Here is a 19,957-nt window from a genome sequence, read left to right on the forward strand (position 1 = left end):
TGATGCCAGTCCCACCTTGACACTCGTTCTTCGCCAAATTCGCGGAATGGCGGACGGGTGCCAATGACCGGCTCTGCAGCCATCTTGTTGAGCTGCCTGCCACGTACCTGCGTCGTGTTGCTTGGCTCACTGGGCCCAGCCTCCTCCAGGACTTGAGTGTGAATCATGAGGCCTACCCTGCTCCTCGGGCCTAGACCCGGTAGGTGTGGAACCCTCGGCCCGAGGGCCGGTAGAGCTGCGTTTAGGCACTCCCTTGGCCGAAGCGCCAGTATCAGGGCGTGGCCCCTCGGGTGAAGACCCGGTGGAACCTTCCGGTCCCTCAACACTTTCATCCGGAGGATCCGTGGATCCCTCAGCCTTTAGGCCAGTAGCTGCAGCAGCCGAGTTGTGCATGTCGGTACAAGAACCTCAGCGGACCCTCCCACGCCGGTGATTCCCTGGGAAGGAGTCTCCCTTGCGGGGTGCAACTGAAAATAGAGGCCCCTACATTGGGCCTGGATCGATGATGAACGAAGTTCTTCAGGTCCTCTGGAGGTGACTTCTGGAAGAGCTCCCTCCACCTGGCTAGTCTGTTCTTCAGAGACCTGTAGGACAGTGCATCGCACGCAGAACATGCTTGCCAACCGTGGTCTGGGCCAAGGCAACGTGGGCAGAGAGCGTGGGGGTCTGAAGTTGGAAGAGGCCGTCACAGGCTGGGCACCTGCTAAACCTGTTGGCTGTCCACATGCGCCGGGGAAGAGCGTGACGCCTGAGGACTGAGCATCTGTAATTAAAAAAAAGACAGAAGTAACCGCACGTGGCATTACATGGCCGAAGCCAAACCCAGGAGCGCTGGTGAATTCGGCCCGTTCCCGTCGACGTGGCAAAGGGGACTGAGGTGTGGCGCGAGAGGGCAGAGTCAGGCAGTGCATGCTTCCAGGGCCACACCCCCTGCATGCCTCTAAATTTAAAGGGGAAGAAGGTTTTCCTGGTGAAAAAGGTTCCGTCTCCCGTCCCTCGCAAGGAACACCCATACAGTATGGAGGAAAGGGGACGGGACGTAAGAGTATAGAGGGGTATGCTGATTATTTGGTTGATGTAGTAGCATGAACCACCAAACTTTCTGGTGTTTTGTTAACTACACTTGGTCACTGCTAGATGGCCTATATTGTTTTGCTAAATTTAGATTTACTGCAGCCACAATCCCTGGCATCTCCCAATTTGTTGAGAACATTTTCGTAGAGCAATGTGAAAAGGTAAAATGTGATCTCTTTAGGGACCCTGATCCAAAATATAGGTCGGGTCATCATGTTCAAAAGAAGGTGTAAACCTGCTCCAACCTACAAATTCCATCATCTTGCTCATTAGCTGCCTATATGAGGAGTCAGTGTGGTCAGTAGGATCTTGCTTACCAAATTCCAGTTCTGGTGAGGTATCTATACCACTGGTTGATTGTAGGTCATCATACAAGTCTTAACCTAGAATCTTCTGAAATCATCTCCTCTGGCACATTAGGGGGGCATATGGTAACCCAAATGGTGGGGTGTTATAATACGAAGGTTCATTGTCTTCTTAGATTGAGGTTCAAGTCTTGAAATAGTCTTACTTTGGCATGGGTTTGAAAACCTTTTCCTATGTTACTATTGACTGACAACTTTGAAGAAATCATCGACAACGACCTTGAAGTTAGAGCCGATTTTGTCAGAGTTGACTTTGACACTCGAGTCGACGGCTCCGACGCCATTAGCGAGGGCAGAGTTGCCGACTTTATGTTTTATCAAAGGAACCCTCGATGGACTGGATTCCTGACTTTTGAAGCACTCAACTATTTCTCGGCGTTTCGAGATTTTTCTCGATGCAGTTCCGGCTTATGGTTTGGATTTGAAGATTAATCATTTTGTCTTCGACTTCCCTTTGTCATCTTGATGCAGATCGACAGGGGCATGGGCTTTCCGCTTGTCCTTCAAGGGGGGGGGGGGTCGGGCTGCATTCTCGAAGATATTCAGCATTTCTTTACGAAACGCATTCCCATTTAGCTGGGGAGTCCGACTTAGTTGAACATTTGATTACCTCAGCCGAAGAATCACTGGAGGTCGAAGGTGACCTGTGACACCGTTTCTTGGCCTTCTTCGAAGACGAAGAATGGTGCAATCAACTTCTTGATCGATATCTTTTCAGTCGAGGAGAATCCCTCGGCTCATCAGATTTTCTTTTTCAGCTCTTCGAAGGAGACTTCGAAGACAACCTCCTCACGGCCAATTTACCTTTACGCTCCCTCAGAGCCTTTTTGGTCATAACAATCCCTGACAGGAGTTGCAGTCAGAGATTCGATGACCGGTATCAAGACACCACAGACATGTGCGGTGGTGGTTGGTGATCGACATCTTTGATCCACAGCCTTGGCACTTCTTGAAGCCCGTCTGAGGAATTGATGGATCGAACAGGGAAAACATTTTCGTTGATCAAAAATAGCTGATTAAGTTCATTGAAGAACCAAAGCGCGGTGTATTTCATCAAAGCGTTAGCTCGGAAAAACAGAACTGAAGCCAACACATGCTGCGTGTGCTATTTACACTGACAAGGATGTTGACAGTCAAACGGAGGCCTCCGAGGAACATCGGCTCGACAAGACGGCACACAACGCCCCCTGTCAAAAAATATTTCTGAAGCAGGAAGGATAGTTATCATAAGATGAGGAATACTTGGGAGGACACAATCCATTCGAAATTAGTGTTTTGAAGGGTGCAGTATACTTAAGTTGGATTTGCATGTCTTTTTAAGGCCAAATAGTATATCTGTATAGCTGTGTGTAACTTCATTACTTGGCTCCATGTGCTGTTAACTATACTTGTACTTCAGCCCCTATACCCATACTACTCTGCCCAAGTATTCTTGTGAGATCTTTGCTAGACTAAGTGTCTAACTTTATTCACCAACTAGGTTTGCCTCGCTGAACCCTCCCACAGGGCTGGTTCTGAAAATCCCTCCCAACAGTTATACATAATTGTCCCACTGTTTGGTTTCACACAAATATATAACCAGCATTACATTGAGCCTGAGCAACAGGGTTGTGTGGATGTGGCCAGCAACCATTAACGTCTGGTTGCCTTGCAGGCTTCTTCAGAGCAACATCCACATGATTTAATGGCAGTGAGTCTTAAACCAGGGTCAATCGCAAGGAGTTTTGAAACCCACCAGCAAGAACCTCTTTGTCTTCCAGTTTAGAGTGTGGGAGTTCTCCATGTGTGAACACCTCCCACATCAGCACTCCGAAAGACCACACATCGGACTTGGTGGAGAACTCGTCCTCTAGCACAGCTTCTGGAGGCATCCAGCGTAGGGGTATCCAGGCTTGGCGGAAGTGGTAGTACTCACTACAGAAGAGAAAAAACAGATTACAGATCAAGAACACCCCCATAAGCTGCCCATCAATTATAATGCAATGTACAATGCAGAAGGCTCTCGCACACTGTGCTCCACAAGCTGCTCGGACAACCGGTTATCCGGGCTCAGAATACTCAACCATGCTAAGCACATGTCTCACACCTTGCTGAACCCATCTGTCCCACCAGTGCTGAATGACTCTACAAGCCAATACACAACGCCCATTAATTGCAGCAGTGCTGCATGTAGTTACACACCAACCTACACTAACAAGTTTCCCACCCATGATTTATGGATCTTTACACCACTGCACTCTAGACAAAAGGATAGAACCCCCTGCCCACAATATACATGTTGCCCTCAAGTTGCCACATGCTATACACACAGGCCACCACTTATCCCAGGAAAAGCAGATTTCCACAGGAAAGGGCATCGCATAGAAGGCAATTCCGGACCCGTTAGGGCAGGATGAAGGCCAAAGGACAGGCACAAATCTCATGGAACAGCCATGTTCGAGTGCTAGCCATTCTTAGTAGCCAATTACGCTGCCAACATCCCATCCTGGACACACTATTTGTAACTCAAAAGTTACATAAGAAAAATAAACAACAAGTATCCTAACGGCACTTCACTCCAGAGTGGTGTATGCAGTTGTACAAATACAGGAAATCCCTAAAGAGACAGTCAGCAGTGGTTGTCTGAAGGACTGATCAGTCTACCCATAAAAATGAGCACAAAGGAAGTAAATCATAAGGCTTTACATAATACCAATAGGTCAGGAGTCAAAAAGCAAAAAGATGGGGTGACCCATAGAAGTCTATGGGTGATAAGGAGCAAAAAGAACATCTTTCCCAACACTCATGGTTGCCATAAAAGCATTCTGTTAGGAAAGATGTTCTTTCTGCTGCCATCACTCCATCGACATAAGTGGGCCACCAACGTTTAACTCTTTTGGAGGTAAGTGAAGCCTTCCTACTTCTTGCTTTGCTAAGTTCATCTGTTTTGGGCACCAATTAGTCCCTACGACTATCAGTGCAGGAGAACCGTTTTCCATTATAAAATTCTATGTTTATATTTCCCTCCACACATCACCATATAGCCAAGTGCGGTAGCAACACTGTGTCCCTGTAGTCTTGTTATTTATAATGCAGTAGTTACTACAATGTTTCCAGAATGGGCTGGTGGTAGCACATACTGATCTACCACATTAATTGCTTGTACACTTCTGCATTTTACCGATTAATGCCAAATAAGAGTGAAATGCACTCAAAAATGGCTGAGCCACAGCTTACTGCCCGCCCTTTGGCCATCGTTTATATTTGTCTTCTTACTACGATCCCAGGGCCGAATTTGCCAACTATGGAAATCAGTTTCCTGGGGAACGCTCCAGATTTCGTGGGCAAAGTCTGCCTGCTTCCGGATGTGGGGAGCGTGTTTGTTGCTGGCCAGATGTGCTAGTCAGAGGCTGTCCATGATTGGACAGCTCCTGTCTGTTTAAATGTTGCAGATCTTTCTGTTAAGATGTATTTCTAGAATCTGGCCTGGTGGACAGATTTTAGGAAGCCCCCAGTTATAGTGAACAGGGGAACTCAAAGGTTCGCCACACCCAATCAAGGTAAGCGTGGCGAGTGGTCAAGGCTTAGTCTCGGGAGAGAATGAGTGGGGTCAGGGGATTCATGGGGCGGTCACAATAATTCAATTTAGACAGGTAGGCTGAAAAATACTATATTTTAGGCCCAAAAACACACAGTAGGAAATGAAACAAGCAGGTAGTAATAATGACAATATTCAATTATCGAACATATATGTAGTCACCTTTATGATCTTAGAAATGCATTCAGTAACTTAGACAACACAAAGTAAGTAGTGATGCAGTAGAATGAAACCAGTTAACAAGAATTATGCCCTAACTTTATAAGTCCAATCCCTATGATGTATGGGGCCTTGTGCCCAAATGTCACAAAGCAGCTTCTTAGGACAAAGGGCTGGACTAGGAAGAGTTCCTGTGATGGGAAAATGTTCCAGAAGCTATTCAACAAAATTAGAGGTAGGTAAAATATGATATTCCTATCTTTTAGATAAAAGCTGTTAGATCTGTGAGAAACCAGGACCACTAGTCCTTGGGGGTCTCCCTCAGGTGGCCAGGGCAAGGCCATCGCCTTTGGATCCAGACCCTGGGGGTTGGATCAGTGCAGGAGGATCACCTGCATCCTCGTCTCCAAGCAGAGCGGCTGGAGCCCCCTGCTGTCCCATGGGTCACGGACTACAGGAGCAGTCCCCACCACCACATACAATTGCATCTCACCGGTACGTGCAACTACCATCTGTACCCATCATTGTATGTGAGGAATACAGATGCTTGCTGCCCGACGACGCGTCCTTCTTTCATGATACTTATGTGCCCCTGCTCGAGGAATATAGCGCCTGAGATGGCCAGCGTGACACGGGGTGAAACCGAGGCTCACCCTGGTCTCTAAGCAACAGCGTTGCTTATCTCGGCACCATCACCGCCGTAAGGCTGAAGCCGTCCATGCGGAAGACGGCCCAGGTATAAGGCCAACTTCCTGTTTGCCGCGAAGAGCCCTGGCAATCAAGAGCCTCCTCCGGCGCTGAAGCAGCGTAACGCTCATATGTGGAACCGCACACTCAAATATAACTCAGAGGTAGGCCCACTGGACACTAACTTATCACCGCATGTGTGTACAATATTGTTATCTTAAATACACTGACTGTCCCTGCTAACCTACGACGGTTCAACTAACGTGTACACATCCTTTAACCAATGCGGCACACTTCCTCCCAACATTGCATGAGCAACAGGCGCCAAGTACACATGGACTGCCATTGTCAACTCCAGGCATTCTGAACACTCGATCTGAACTCTATGGTACCCTTAAATGTATTAACTGAGCGGAACGTACCGGTTGCGCCCCCTCTGAAATCTACAATCATTGTGCATTAGTCTGCCATTATTATTTTTACCTCAGCTACTACAATACCCTAGTAGCCACTTTATGTACCCCAAGACACATGCCATCACTTGGAACTTCCATTATTTTCATCTACCCAGTGCATTTGCGCACTGTTATCGGATTGTGGCATTCAGCCCATTTATGCCTCACCAGTGATCATTGCTTCTAGCCTATCTATGCCTCACTTGTGATTGTTCCTTTTAGCACCTTTGTGCCTCACTTTTGATTATTGCTTCTAGCCCATCTGTGCCCCACCTGCGATTATTGCTTTAAGCCCATTTGTGCCTCACTCGCATTAGAGAACTGTGCATTAGATCACTAGCATTAGATAAATGTGCCTGCCTAGATCACTCGCACTGCAATTTTGGCTGTATTTTTGATTCTCAAATCTAGATGTGCCGACAGACTAAGTTTCTATGACCTGATACTTCACCTGCCCACTGGCATTAGACTAATTAGCCCTTCACTTAGATGTAGGGTACCCTACACATTATATAAATGTACCTTATATTGTCCAACCTAGCATTCCTGGGCACCTAACTCATACTACTGGGACTACACACCATGTCGCCCCTTACAGGAACAACATCTGACAACTCTAATAATATACTAGCACCGCCCATACAACCCCACAACTTTCAGCATAAACTACAACAACCTATGACACAATGCAATATAGCCGAGAGAAATGTAAGACTACGAGCACGACTACCTAGAATCTTTGATCCTCTTATCAAATATCAAACTAATAACCATCGAACTAAAATGGCCATTGAACCCATTCCCAATCTTAGCTCTCATAACTACAAAAAGGCATAACAACCTTCAAATAAATGGAGAAAAAACTATCACCCCCACAGCGCCAATAAACTCTCTCTCACTCACTCCCCCATCTAACTCCATACCCAAACTCAAAGGAGCCCTAATAAACGCTAGATCTCTAGTCGCCCATGCTATAGAAATATCTGAAGTCATCTCTACTGAAGACTACGACTTCCTAGCCATAACAAACATGGCTGCACGAGGCATCAGGCCCAGCACTATCCCTAGCTGTTCCTGACAAGTACACTATCCTCAAAACGGATAGATGTGGATTCCGAGGTGGCGGACTAGCCATCATCGCCAAAACTAAGCTTGGTATGAGACTTACTCCATCACCGACCATTGAATCATGTGAGACATTGTCGACTACGACTCCTACCTACAGCTAATTCTCAAACTCTTAACCTCCACTTGATATATAGACCTCCTGGTCCCATCAAGACCTTCATAGAATCCTCATCTACCATCCTTTCAGAAAACCTCAAAGACACCACCCAATCAATATTACTTGGTGACCTTAATATTGGCTTCAATGATATCTATGACCCACAAGCCACAGCAACATCCAACATTCTGACTGAACTGGGCTACACCCAAAGAGTGTATGAGCCTACGCACATCAAAGGGAGAACTCTAAATTGGATTGCTGACCAAACCTGCAAAATCTCTACCCTTACTATCTCACCTCAAATATGGACAGATCACCATCTGATATTCTCCTTGGACACTACAACCCCTAAACCGCAACAATGTTGTGCACCACCTGCACTTACCAGAAACAAAAAAAATATGACACTATACAAACTACTCCCCGGTATCATGCCCACTTTGAATGCTCTACCTAACAACCTAAACCCTAACGACTTAGTGGAAGAATTTAATAAAATTATGAACAAAACTCTTGATGTTATCGCTCCGCTAAAGCTTAGAAACAGTAAACCACATAGCCACCTGAATAATTGGTTCACCCCTCTCCTACAAAATCTTAGATTAGAAAAAATAAAATGGGAAAATAGCTCACCCCACTCCGGAAAATAAACTGAAATTAATTAACATTTCATCTCAATATAAAAAAAATCTCAGCTAAACAAGAGACCTACAACAACAGAATTAGACCTACAACAACAGAATTACACAAGCTAACTCAAGCATGAAAGAACTGTTCTCCATACTTAGTGAACTGGAAAATCCCATAACGCCTCAAGATAATTGCCTCAAGGATAAAAAATGGTGCTCCGAAATCCAGCATGCATTATCTAACAAAGTCCTAAACCTCCAAAAGAAAATAAAACTAAAAAGAGACATTAGCCACCCCCACACTGCCCACCACTAAAACGGCGCCCAACTCTAAACCATCCACCCAATTCTACTTCTCCAAAGTGTCTGCAATAGAGGTGGAGAAAGTCATACTTGGTCTAAAGCCTTCCAATTGCAAAGGAGATCTTTGCCCAGCACAACTCAAAAATGCTGCGCGAGACTTAGCACCTTTTATCACAAATTTGATTAATGCCTCCTTTACCACTGGCACCATCCCGAGTAACCTAAAAGAGTCCTGGGTGCTCCCACTCCTTAAAAAGCAAACCTTAGACCCGGCTATACCCACTAATTATAGACCGGTTACAACCGTACCGTTCCTCTTGAAGACTCTGGATAAGGTGCCATACATCCAAATCCAGAACTTCCTGGAACAAAACCAACTACTAGGCTCCCGTCAATCCGGTTTCCGTCCACTGCACGGCACAGAAACTGCATTGATTGACCTAAAAGCCCAAATAGAAACTACGAGATTCTGGAAAACCAGAGTCTTGTGTAACCACTTACACACAGCAGCACACTTCTCCACTGAAGCTATAGTGTGGATCCAATCATTCCTTAGTGACCGCATCATGAGGGTCTTCTCCCCTACAGCAGCTGCAGACCCCATCACCTGTGGCATGCCACAGGGCTCATGTGTCTCACCAACGCTATATAACATTTTCACTAAGCCTCGGTTTGATGATCTGGACATCACATGGGTATCACGTATACTAATTAAGCTGACGATACCCAGATCCTCCACCCACTCACAGGGGACTATGAAAAGGACCTAGCACTGGTGAACAGAATCTACAGCATCGTTCAGGCATGGATGGCAACCCATGGTTTATGCCTGAACAATGATAAGGAACAAGTTACTTACCTGTAACTGTTGTTCTCCAGCATGGGTCTGGCATGGATTCACATGCTCATGAATATTCCCTGTCGTCAGGCCGGTAATCCTCGGTATAAAAAAAATCAGTATCAGTTTCGTTTCTGATCTGTCTTTCTTAGTAGTAACCAATCACTGGTCTCTGGGTCATACTGCCCCCAGCCAATGACTGCCCTCTCCCTAAGCCCCGCCTCCGGCAGCCATCCTCAGATTTGGTGGCACGTAAAGTGGCAGTATGACCAAGTGAAGAGCCGCAGAGGGGTAGGCGGGAGGGTTCGCATGTGAATCCATGCCAGACCCATGCTGGAGAACAACAGTTACAGGTAAGTAACTTGTTCCTTCTCCAGCATGGGGTCTGGCATGGATTCACATGCTCATGAATAAGAGAATACATAGCAGTACACACATGCACAACCACGGGAGGTGGCAACAGGCTCAACATTAAGCAATACAACAACTCAACATTAAGCAACTCTTAACTCCTCACCAGGCTCACCTTAGGCGAACAGGTTGCGCATCACTTCTTGGCTGGCCCTGGAGTCCCAATCGACGCAGTAGAATCTTGTGAAGGTGTGTGTCGACCTCCACGTCGCAGCCCTGCAGATGTCCAGCAGGGGCACACCAGACAAGAACGCCATGGTAGCAGCGATCGCTCTGGTCGAATGGGCTCTCGGGCGGCCGGGCAGCTGTCGGTTTGCCAACCGGTGACAGTGCATGATGCAGCCGGAGAGCCATCTGGAAATGGAAGTTTTCCAGAGAGCCTTCCCTTGATTTACAGTCCCAAAGTTCACAAACAGTTGTGACGTCTTCCGAAAACTCTGTGTGGTCCACGTAGAACTTCAGTGCTCTAGCTACATCCAGCGAGTGCAAAGTCCTCTCAGCCGGCGACGAAGGCGACGGGAAGAAAACTGGCAACACCAAGGGCTCGTTGAGGTGGAAGTCCGACGGCACCTTGGGCATAAAGGATGGGTGTGTCCTCAGCACCACCCTCGTGTCATGAAAAGTCAAGTATGGAGGCTTGCAAGATAGGGCCTGGATCTCTCCCACTCGTCGCGCGGAGGTGATGGCCACGAGGAAAGCTGTCTTCCACGACAGGAACTTCAAAGGTGCCGAATGCATAGGCTCGACTGGGGCCCCCCCATGAGCTTGGTCAGCACCACATTAAGCTCCCACGCCGGGGCAGGAGCCTTCACCGGCGGGAATGATAGGAATAGTCCCTTCATGAATTCTTTCACCAGGCGATGAGACCAGAAGGACGCCCGTCCTGTCGTCTTGGTATATCGGGAGATTGCAGCCAGATATATTTTGATGGAGGCGTGAGCCAGTCCAGCTTTGGCCAGCGACAGTAGGTACGGCAGCACTTGAGGGGCCATAATCCGCAGAGGGTTAATCTTCTGTGCACGGCACCAGACAGAGAACCTCTTCCATTTATGTCCGTAGGACTTGAGAGTTGAGGATGCCGAGGGCACTTCTTCTGAAACTCGAGGGCGTGCCCTTGGGCCAGGGCGTCCAGCACCCAATGGTCGGTGGAAATGGACTCCCACACGCTGACGAACCTCGCCAGCCGGCCTCCCACCGGGGTGCTTCGGCGGGGGCTCGACCCCACGGTCGGTCCAATCTTGTTTGGAGGCCGCCTTGCCTCCTTGACGACAGGCACCACCTGACTTGCCGCGTCCCCTGTAGGCTTCCTGGGACGAAGATCTTGCCGCTTGGCGGTAAGTGGAGGAGCCACTGCCGGATCCCTTGGAGGCACCTTGTCTGCCTCCGGAGCTCCGAAAGGACGGCCGTCGTCGCTGGAGCACTCCTGTCTTGATGGCCTGAAGGGACTCATCAACCGCCTTCCCAAACAGGTTGTTCCCGTCGAAGGGCATGTCCAAAACCTTGGTTTGTACGTCCTGGCGGAAATCCGTGGCCTTGAGCCATCCTCGTCGTCTCAAGCAAACGCTGTTGCCCAACTGACGGAAACCGGTGTCGGCGATGTCTTGCCACCGTGATGGCGTGGTCCGAAGCAATCTCCCCTCCTGTAGGATTTCAAGGGCCTCAGCCCTTTTGGCGTCTGGAAGGAAGTTTAACAGAGGGGCGATTTTGAACCACAACTCCCTATCGTAGCGGGCTACGATAGCCAGGGCGTTGGCCGCCTTTATAGTCGTCACTGCAGATGAGATGATCCGTCGTCCCATCGTGTCCAACTTCCTGCCCTCGCCGTCCGGCGGGGAAGTTGATGTCGAGGCCGATGCCCCCCATCTTTCTTCTTTGCCGCCGCGACGACCGAATCCGGGGTAGGTTGTGCCCGAAGGCACAAGGTGGCAGCGTCGGGGACCCGGTACTTCTTCTCGTACCGGTCCCTCTTTGCCGGCGCCGTGGCAGGGTTCTTGAGGAGGGCGAGCCCCTCATCCCAGATGTCATCAAGAAGCGGTACGGCGAGGACCGTCTTCCTTTTAGCCTCGCGCCGTAGGTATAGGAACCCTTCTTTCTTCTTTTCTTCTGGGCAGAGCTGGAAAAGCTCGGATGCCCTGGAAATCATGGCATGAAAGGATCCAATCTCATCGGGCGGGGACGCCCGAGCAGGGGGGCGACGGGGGGGAAACGTCCCGGCGTCGCCTCCGTCGTCATCTGTACCTGTCGTAGCCATGTCTGTGCCTGTATCATCCCCGTGGGTAGTAAACCGGGGGGAAGGCAGAGCAGGCCACAGAGGTGGCGTAGGATGCGTCGTCGTCCTCTTATGCGGTGGACTCTCCGAAGGTCCTGGCTCCGGTTCCCCCGTCGGGTCTGGCTCAGGTACCTCCGTCGGGGGAAGGGGCAACCTTGTTCTTATCTCCGAGCATAAGGACTGACTCGCTGACAAAATGGCCGCCGAGGTGTCCTGCGGCACCGGAAACGACGGGCGCGAGGGCTCTTGAGGAGCCTTATCGGCGACGTCGTCACCCTCGTCGGGATCCCTCCCGATGGGCTGGGCCTCTTCCACGACTTCGATGAGCTCTTCTTCAGAGGTAGTGTCCGTATCCACGATGGCCACCAGCCCCTCCCTCACCTTTACCAACGAGGACTTTGTGGGGGTCTTCTCAATGGGCTTGAAAGACGACTCCCTCCGCGGTGGCAGGGAGACTCTGGGTCCTGTGGGCGCCTCCACTGGTGTAGCCTCCACAGACTGAGCCAGGGCCGCGGCGACATTCTCAATCGAGGTCTTAGCAGGGTGAATTAAGGCCATCGTCACCTTCTGGACGCCTGGGGCCTTCACCTTGGGGGGAGGGTCCAAGCCTCGCTCCCCCTCTGCCGGAATCTTCGAGATCGACCGGGGCCTCTCCAGAAGCTTCGCCGGGTTCTCGGACTTCCTCTTACCCGATCCAGAGTGTTGGCTCGTGATTGATGGCGCCGGGGAGGATGCGTCCTGCCTGGCAGCCAAGGAGCCCGACCGTTCGGCGCTCCCGGTGCCCGCGGTGCTTAGCCTTTTGTTGGGCCCCCGTCGCCGGGGCACCCTCACAGGACGTAGAAGACCGCTCGGACTTCTTTTTCTTCTTCTCGCCTGACGGGCTCTTCCCTTCCACCCAGTTGGCGAGACGGAGGTGGCGATCCTTCATGGTCCGCTCCGACATGTTCCCACAAAACGCACAGTCCTTCTCCTTCTGCGTCTTGTCCTCATGGAGACAGTAGAGGCATAACGAATGCTCGTTCTCCTTGAAAACATTCTGAAGCTGGCATCCAGGGCAGGTCCTGAACAGCTTCCCAGGCGTCGAGCTTCCTTTCTCCTGGGCCATGTCCGGGGTAAGCCTCGGAACTTCTTGAATCCTCCAAAAGCATAACTCGACGGAATCTTCACCCTTGAGGGGCGTAGAAAACTCTGAAACGGATCCCTGTTGATCAGATGTAGAAACGGTGGAGCTTGAGGCTCTATTTAACCGAGAATTATTACTATTTAAAAGTGAGAAAAATCTCCTGAAAAAGCGTGAAAACGCAGCAAAAGCTCGAGAGCTACAGCACGAGGACTCTCAACACTTGAACGTGCGGTAAAAATCTGAGGATGGCTGCCGGAGGCGGGGCTTAGGGAGAGGGCAGTCATCGGCTGCGGGCAGTATGACCCAGAGACCAGTGATTGGTTACTACTAAGAAAGAGATCAGAAACGAAACTGATACTGATTTATTTCTATACCGAGGATTCCCGGCCTGACGGGGAATATTCATGAGCATGTGAATCCATGCCAGACCCCATGCTGGAGAAAACTGAGCTTCTCATCCTAGGTGCCGCCTCCCTCATCAATAAACTAAGTACAAACTACTCCTCCTTCATCATCGATGAGAACTGCATACAAGTAGCCAAAGTAGTAAAAACGCTAGGTATATACCTTGACTCCACCTTATCATTCTCCAAGCAGGTAAAGACCCTAGCCTCATCAACAGCTTACACATGTAAACTAATCCGAGCAAGAAAACAATTCTTATCTCAGCACAGTTGCCTAACACTAGCCAGAGCCCCAATTATCTCCAAACTCGACTACTGTAACGCATTGTACATTGGAGCCACTAAATCCACCATCAACAAAATACAGATACAGCAAAACAATGCTCTCCGAGCAGCTTTGGACATTCCCAAGAGAGAACACATCTCAGAAACAAGAAGGAAACATAAATGGCTCTCCACCCACAAGAAAAATCAAACTCAAAACTGCATCCCTCACACACAAATCACCATATAACAAAGCCCCACAATACTTAAAGGACAGATTCACCAGAACACACTCCACAAGACAAACAAGACTAGCAAACACCAATCGCCTTCAAGTACCCCGATTTAAACTCGCCATCATAGGCGGAGCCAGCTTCCCAGTCAAAGCTGCTCAATTGTGGAATGAACTACCCATCACTGAGACTAGAACAATATTTTACCAAATTCAGGCAAAATGTGATCAACTGGTTGACGACAAATGTTAAATGAATGCATGAACTTGCTCCCGCCTGCCTTTACCCATGTGCCTGATACAAATGTTACCTGTCACATGTATAACACACTTGTAACCTATGACTTTGTAACCTGTAACCTTGCTCTAAAATGTACATCTTCTTACCTTCTGCGCCATTATACTCCAGGGTCCGGTGCACATAATAAATACTAAAACAACCTGGGTGAGGGATCCTCGGGGAGTGGGACACCTTGTTGCGAGACGCGGTAACCCCCCTATAATCCCTTTAACCAATCCCACCAGGTAGGATATCTGGGTATTGTACCCCCCTCCAATCCCCTCAACCTTTCCCTTAACGAACACTGCTACAGAGACAGCCCGCTCTGGGAGAAAACAGAGTAGTACGTGAACAATGGACCAGACATGTCCATTACCACGGTCAGAGTCAGGCAATCACAGTTAACAACTCACACCTGATCTCCATTGAACTTCCTGACACAGATAAAAGGCGGAGCACACTTTGAGCGAGGCAGAGCACAAGAAGGAACAGTTTCTTCCAGGCCACAGCTGAATCGATGGACAAAGATGACAGGTCGAGAAGAGAGAAAGGAGGGAGAAGCCCTTGAACTTTTCGATGAGTGATCGTTATACTCTTGAGGATTTGAAAGCAGCACGTGTAAAGCCAGGCAGTGCCACAAGAGAATTCTATTCTGTGTGTCCGAGATATCCGGGGCCTTCCTGCATGACTAGCCGAGTCAGGGAGGAACAGCAGTTGCCATGGTATCGTCCTTGGCTCCCGGATCAAAGGCGAAAGCAGAACCTTCAACACAGCCATTGAGTCAGGAGGAACTGTACTAGGCCGGTCTGTGTTTAAATGAAGGTTACGAGCTGCAACAATGTATCCTCAGAGAGTGAATGTTGAAGCGTTTGATGAAAGATGCAAGTAAAATACAGAAAGCTGATAAGTTTGTTGAACATTCTATGAGAGAAACAAAAGACACAAGTTTGCAGAGTGGTCCGGCAACACGTGGGTGCTTAATCAAAGGTCTCTGGCGAAAGGGGTCTTACAAAGAAACGTGGCAGCGAAAAAAAATATTTGAATAGCGACATTGCAAGTGAAAATCTGATAAGAGAAAATCGAAGTGGTTATGCAAGGGTCTGAGAAAACTCCTTTGCACAATCTAAAGTCTTCGATAGAAAGGAACTACTCAAAGTGAATCCTACCAAGGCCCAAGCCCAGCTGAGGGAGACCTATTGTGCCTTTGAATTGTCAAAAAGGGGTCCGAGCTCGATCGACGGAGACCCAAAGTGAAAGTTATACCTGAAAACGAAGGACAGTGAACTTTTGAGGAGAGAGAACTAAGTGTTGTTTTGGTAACCAAAGCACTCTGCGAGCGATAAACTTTATTGCAGAAGGTATTTGATTTTGAACTGCATCTTTGTACTCAAAGGAGCTAGAGTGTGTTCCAAGCTCAAGTGCAGTGCCTTGCGCCATGCTGAAACATGGGAAAGGAGAGCTTATCACTCATCTGTCCTGACATATTGTTTCTTGAACAATTCTTTTGCATACACCGTTTTCCCACACCATTTGTATTTTGAATTAGTAAGGATTGGCAATTGGTTTATTAGTAAAAGCCCTTTTTTATTTTGACAAGACTCCACTAGGACTGTTATTTTTACTTTGATGGTTGTAGCTTGCTCCCATCCTTAGATTTAGGGTTAGATAGGCGTTCAACCAACCCACTGAAGTTAAACACCCTTGAACTGTGATCACTTGTGTCTGTGTTCACTGTTTGATACCATGCCTTCCTTACAGATCCAACGAAAAAGCGATGGAATGGAAAAAACAATTTGTTCTAAAGGAGAACGGGGGGGGGGGTGGAAGTGTTGAAATTACTTACTGGTTGGTCCCACCAATCCAAGGTGGGAAGCACCGCTCAGGGCCTTCGCAGATCAGGCAGTCCAGCCATGCTTCATCAGACCAAACAGTCAATGGATCTTCAGTCAGCTGCTCTTCTACACAGGATACTTGGCTTCGATGCCATTCTGGAGAATTTGTGGTAGGTGTCTTTCTTATCCTAAATCCTGGCTCAAAGCAAGTCCGAGCCCACCAATGGTAAGGATCTGCACCATTCAACCAACCAGCAGTGGTCCAATGAAGGACCACTGTGGGTTTCACTCATGCTACGCACATAGACTGTCGAGCACCATGGATGTGGAATGGGACCAGACAGCCCCAGCCCTTCCTAGACCAAGCACACACAAAGGCATCACTAGCCAGAGAAAGTAGCAGTTTTCCCAAGCACATGCATGATCTTATATGGGATTTCCTCATCTCAACGGAGGAAGAAGGTCAAACAACAACATGGCCAAAGACCAAGTAGAAATCTCGTGGCCCAGTCATTTGAGGGCACTAGCCTGGTTTAGTAGCTATGCGGGGTAAAGGTGAATAACACAAACATGGTAACAAGGTATATCTCCTGCCACCAGCTTGTCTTCAGGCAATTCTAAAAGTAACCAAAAATCCTAAATGTAAAAGATTAGGGTGATACAACAGTATCCCCACTGCACTGCATTGTAAGATGCTGTGTACACTGTCAAAAAGTGACCTATAAAGGTAACAGGACAAAAGAGAAACAGTGTTTCCTAGTACCAATAGTCTTAAGGAATGATCAGTGTCCAAAATTAGCAAAAATGCCAGTGAAATGAAGCTGAAGGCTTCACTTCCCTGTACAAAGGTCAGGTCAAGTTCAACAACAAAAGGTCTGGGGGTCCATAGAATATGGAAGGGAAGTTGCCAAAAGAGAAATCTTTCCCAACACTTAGCATTGGTGGCGTTGAGGCAGACTACAGCTTGAATCCTGGATGAAAGGTCCTCCAGAAGACATTTATCAGAGCGTCATTGTAGCCAAGACCCCTACATCTTGCTGAAGACTAGAACTTGTCGCTGAAAGCCAGCCTGCATAGCTTTCTTTAATTGTCCCGGCGAAGACCTTGTCCTTTGACAATTTCCAGGGGGCCTTCAGTAGTGCTTCGACCCAATGACTGGTCGGAACAACCAGTCTCAACCCCTGCTTGAGGACCCTGCCCTAGGAAGCCTTTGTAAGTGACCTAGAACCATCCTGTGGGCTGGCCAGTTTTGTCATGGGCTTACTCCGCAGATGCTTGAATTACAAAATAAGAAACATCCCCTTGTAGTTGCAGCTTTACAACTCGAAGAGGGGCACAGCCGCACCAGATTTAGTTTCTGCCACCAGGGTCAACTTTATCTTCAGAGTGGTAATCGCTGCCTGCATCGGGTTCTTGGAGTCCTCTGAGGTCGTCACCAGAGTGGTGGTCCTTTTTTCAGTTTAGTAGAGGTGTACAGTGCGCAAAACTGATCCATTGGAGCACAGAACTGCCGACTAGCTAGACCCAAAACCAATGACAAAAGTGACCTCTGAACCAGACACTCCTGGACTTCCTCCATCTGAACCAAGGGACGAAAAAAGTGGGCCCAGCGATTTCAGAAACATCTACCCTGGTCGCTGAGTAAATCGGAGTATAGGGGGGTGAGTAAACCTACCTTTTGCACCCCCTCCCCATGCAATATATTTAATGGGTGGAAAGTGCTTTCCCTACCCTCTCCTTACCCTGAATTAACGGTGGGGTTCCGGTCAAAGATCCTCCCTTGGGCTTCCCCTAAGATGGTTGGATTGGGAGCACATCTGCTAAAAACGTTTTTTCCATTGTTCAACTTTAAAACCCTTACAAACTGCCTATTGGATTTGCCAATTTTTGATCAGACAAAAAAAAAAAAAAAAGACTAATCCCCTGAAGAGCACTACATTGGGACCTAGGACTCTAGGGCACTAGGCCCTCTGTTCTCCAGCTAGTGAAGGGCTTTGTAAGGCATGGTGGCTTAATTAATGGGGCTTTGAATCCTGGATGAAAGGTTTGATTTTTCTGGATGTATACGGTTTGGCCGTGGCACAATTGTTTGCGGACAAATTTACCGTGGTCAATTCAGCCGTGAAGCACATTTCGCAGCGGCCAAATCCGCCCAAACTAAAACGCCCCCACCCACCCCATACACTCAGCCGAGCACCCACCCACCTCCTACTTACCTTTTCGCAGTCCGCTCATCTTTTAACCCTGCAGCCTCGGATCTGTTCCTCCTACGTGGGTCAGATCTGACGCAGCAAGGTCTGCTTTTTTTTCCTGTCCCCCATCTCTAAGCCTCCAAAAGCGGGAGGACACCCCCGCTACACCCAAAAGCCATCAATACCAAACATGGTGAGCAGGGCACACCTCCGCTCCCCATGTTTGGTAGCGATTACTGAAACTGATTGTTTACAAACTATCAAATGGTAATGGCCGAATTCGGCCAGATTTACCATTCAATCGTTTGTAAAGGATTAATTTGGGTAATACAATTTTTCCAACTCTTATTTTCAACATATTCATTCTCTAACTGATGGTTCCTTATTCAATTCTTTTTATTCACTCGCTGTGTTATCCTACAGTATCCTGAAACTGACCTAACTATTCTAAAGGTAAAGTGTAGGTAAGGTATAATTAGTCCTAAGTGTATTCTAACTTTTGTTTATAATGGTTTACCCAGGTCCTCCCTCTGAGAATACATGGTCGGCGTGTGCCAACTAATAAACGGTGTACTAGGGGTTGTGGGACTTAGTGACTGCTCATGCTTTGGTATTTTGCACCTGGCACATGACTGAAGTAATGTTTTATTGAGTTCTAGGAATTCTGGGAAACTGGCTATCTGCTATTGGAAAGCCACCTCCGGGTTTGAATGTTGCAGAGTGTCCTTCATGGAGGGCTGGGGTCGCCCCAGGCTATTTTCTGGATAGTAGAAGAGCTGCACCCATGATCCAAAGCGAAGGAGCTGAAGAGATCAGAAGATGACGGCCAAGGTATGCTGCAGAAACCAGCACTTGTGCAGCCAATACGACCGGGTCACAAGCCTCTACCTTCAGATCAACAGTGAAGATTCCCAAAGACTGGTGGGATCAACCATCATTATTACGATGTATAGAGCGCAAACAAAAGGCCTGAATGCATCTAGGTGCTGGTGGAGACAAGAATCGGAAACGGAATAGCAGAAAGATCTACTGCAAAAAGACTAGCAAAGCTCTGAATATATAGAGGGTGCAAGAACATAATGAATAGCCCCAGCCAGGACTTATGGAATCTCTGGACCGGTCAACAAATTGAGAAAGGCGGACTGCAGCCGTCTAGCCAGGATATACCTGGTCGGCTTCGATTGAAGATATTCGGCTCCGTTATTATGCAATGCACGATGCACAATACACAGCACCTTATGCAATGCACGATGCACAATACACAGCACCTTACATTTAATATGGTTCTTAACTGGGAGCCATTGCCATTGAAGCTGGCATAGAAGATTAGAGGATTGAGACATTTGTTTAGCTCCCAATGCCCCACATGCTGCAGCATTCGAAGCAGCTGTAGACGGTCAATCAAAAAATCAGGTTGACCAAGGTAGATTCTGTTGCAAAAATCCAGTGAGCCCATGATTGATACAGTCACAATCGTGGGCCGAATCTCCGGAGGGAAAAAAAGGCAAGGTTCTCAGGATTTTCAGTTTAAGAAAGCCAGAGTTGCACACTGCGGATATTTGAGTTTCCCTGGAGCTGGAGGACAGCAATTTAATGCCCAGACTTCACCGAAGCTGCGTTTAGGGCAAGGACTTA

At 48.2% G+C, this 19,957-nt stretch overlaps 1 protein-coding gene across 1 annotated transcript in view; it reads right to left on the bottom strand.

The window, feature by feature from the left end:
• PTK7 (protein tyrosine kinase 7 (inactive)) overlaps window positions 1-19,957 on the bottom strand; it is a 998,735-nt gene that overhangs the window by 26,501 nt on the left and 952,277 nt on the right. Inside the window, exon 19 of the mRNA XM_069608884.1 lies at window positions 3,175-3,353. Within this exon, the coding sequence (XP_069464985.1) occupies window positions 3,175-3,353 (179 nt within the window). The remainder of the gene's footprint in view (window positions 1-3,174; window positions 3,354-19,957) is intronic.

The sequence above is a fragment of the Ambystoma mexicanum genome, chromosome 4q, assembly GCF_040938575.1.
Source record: "Ambystoma mexicanum isolate Mex_15411 chromosome 4q, UKY_AmexF1_1, whole genome shotgun sequence".
Lineage (NCBI taxonomy): Eukaryota > Metazoa > Chordata > Amphibia > Caudata > Ambystomatidae > Ambystoma > Ambystoma mexicanum.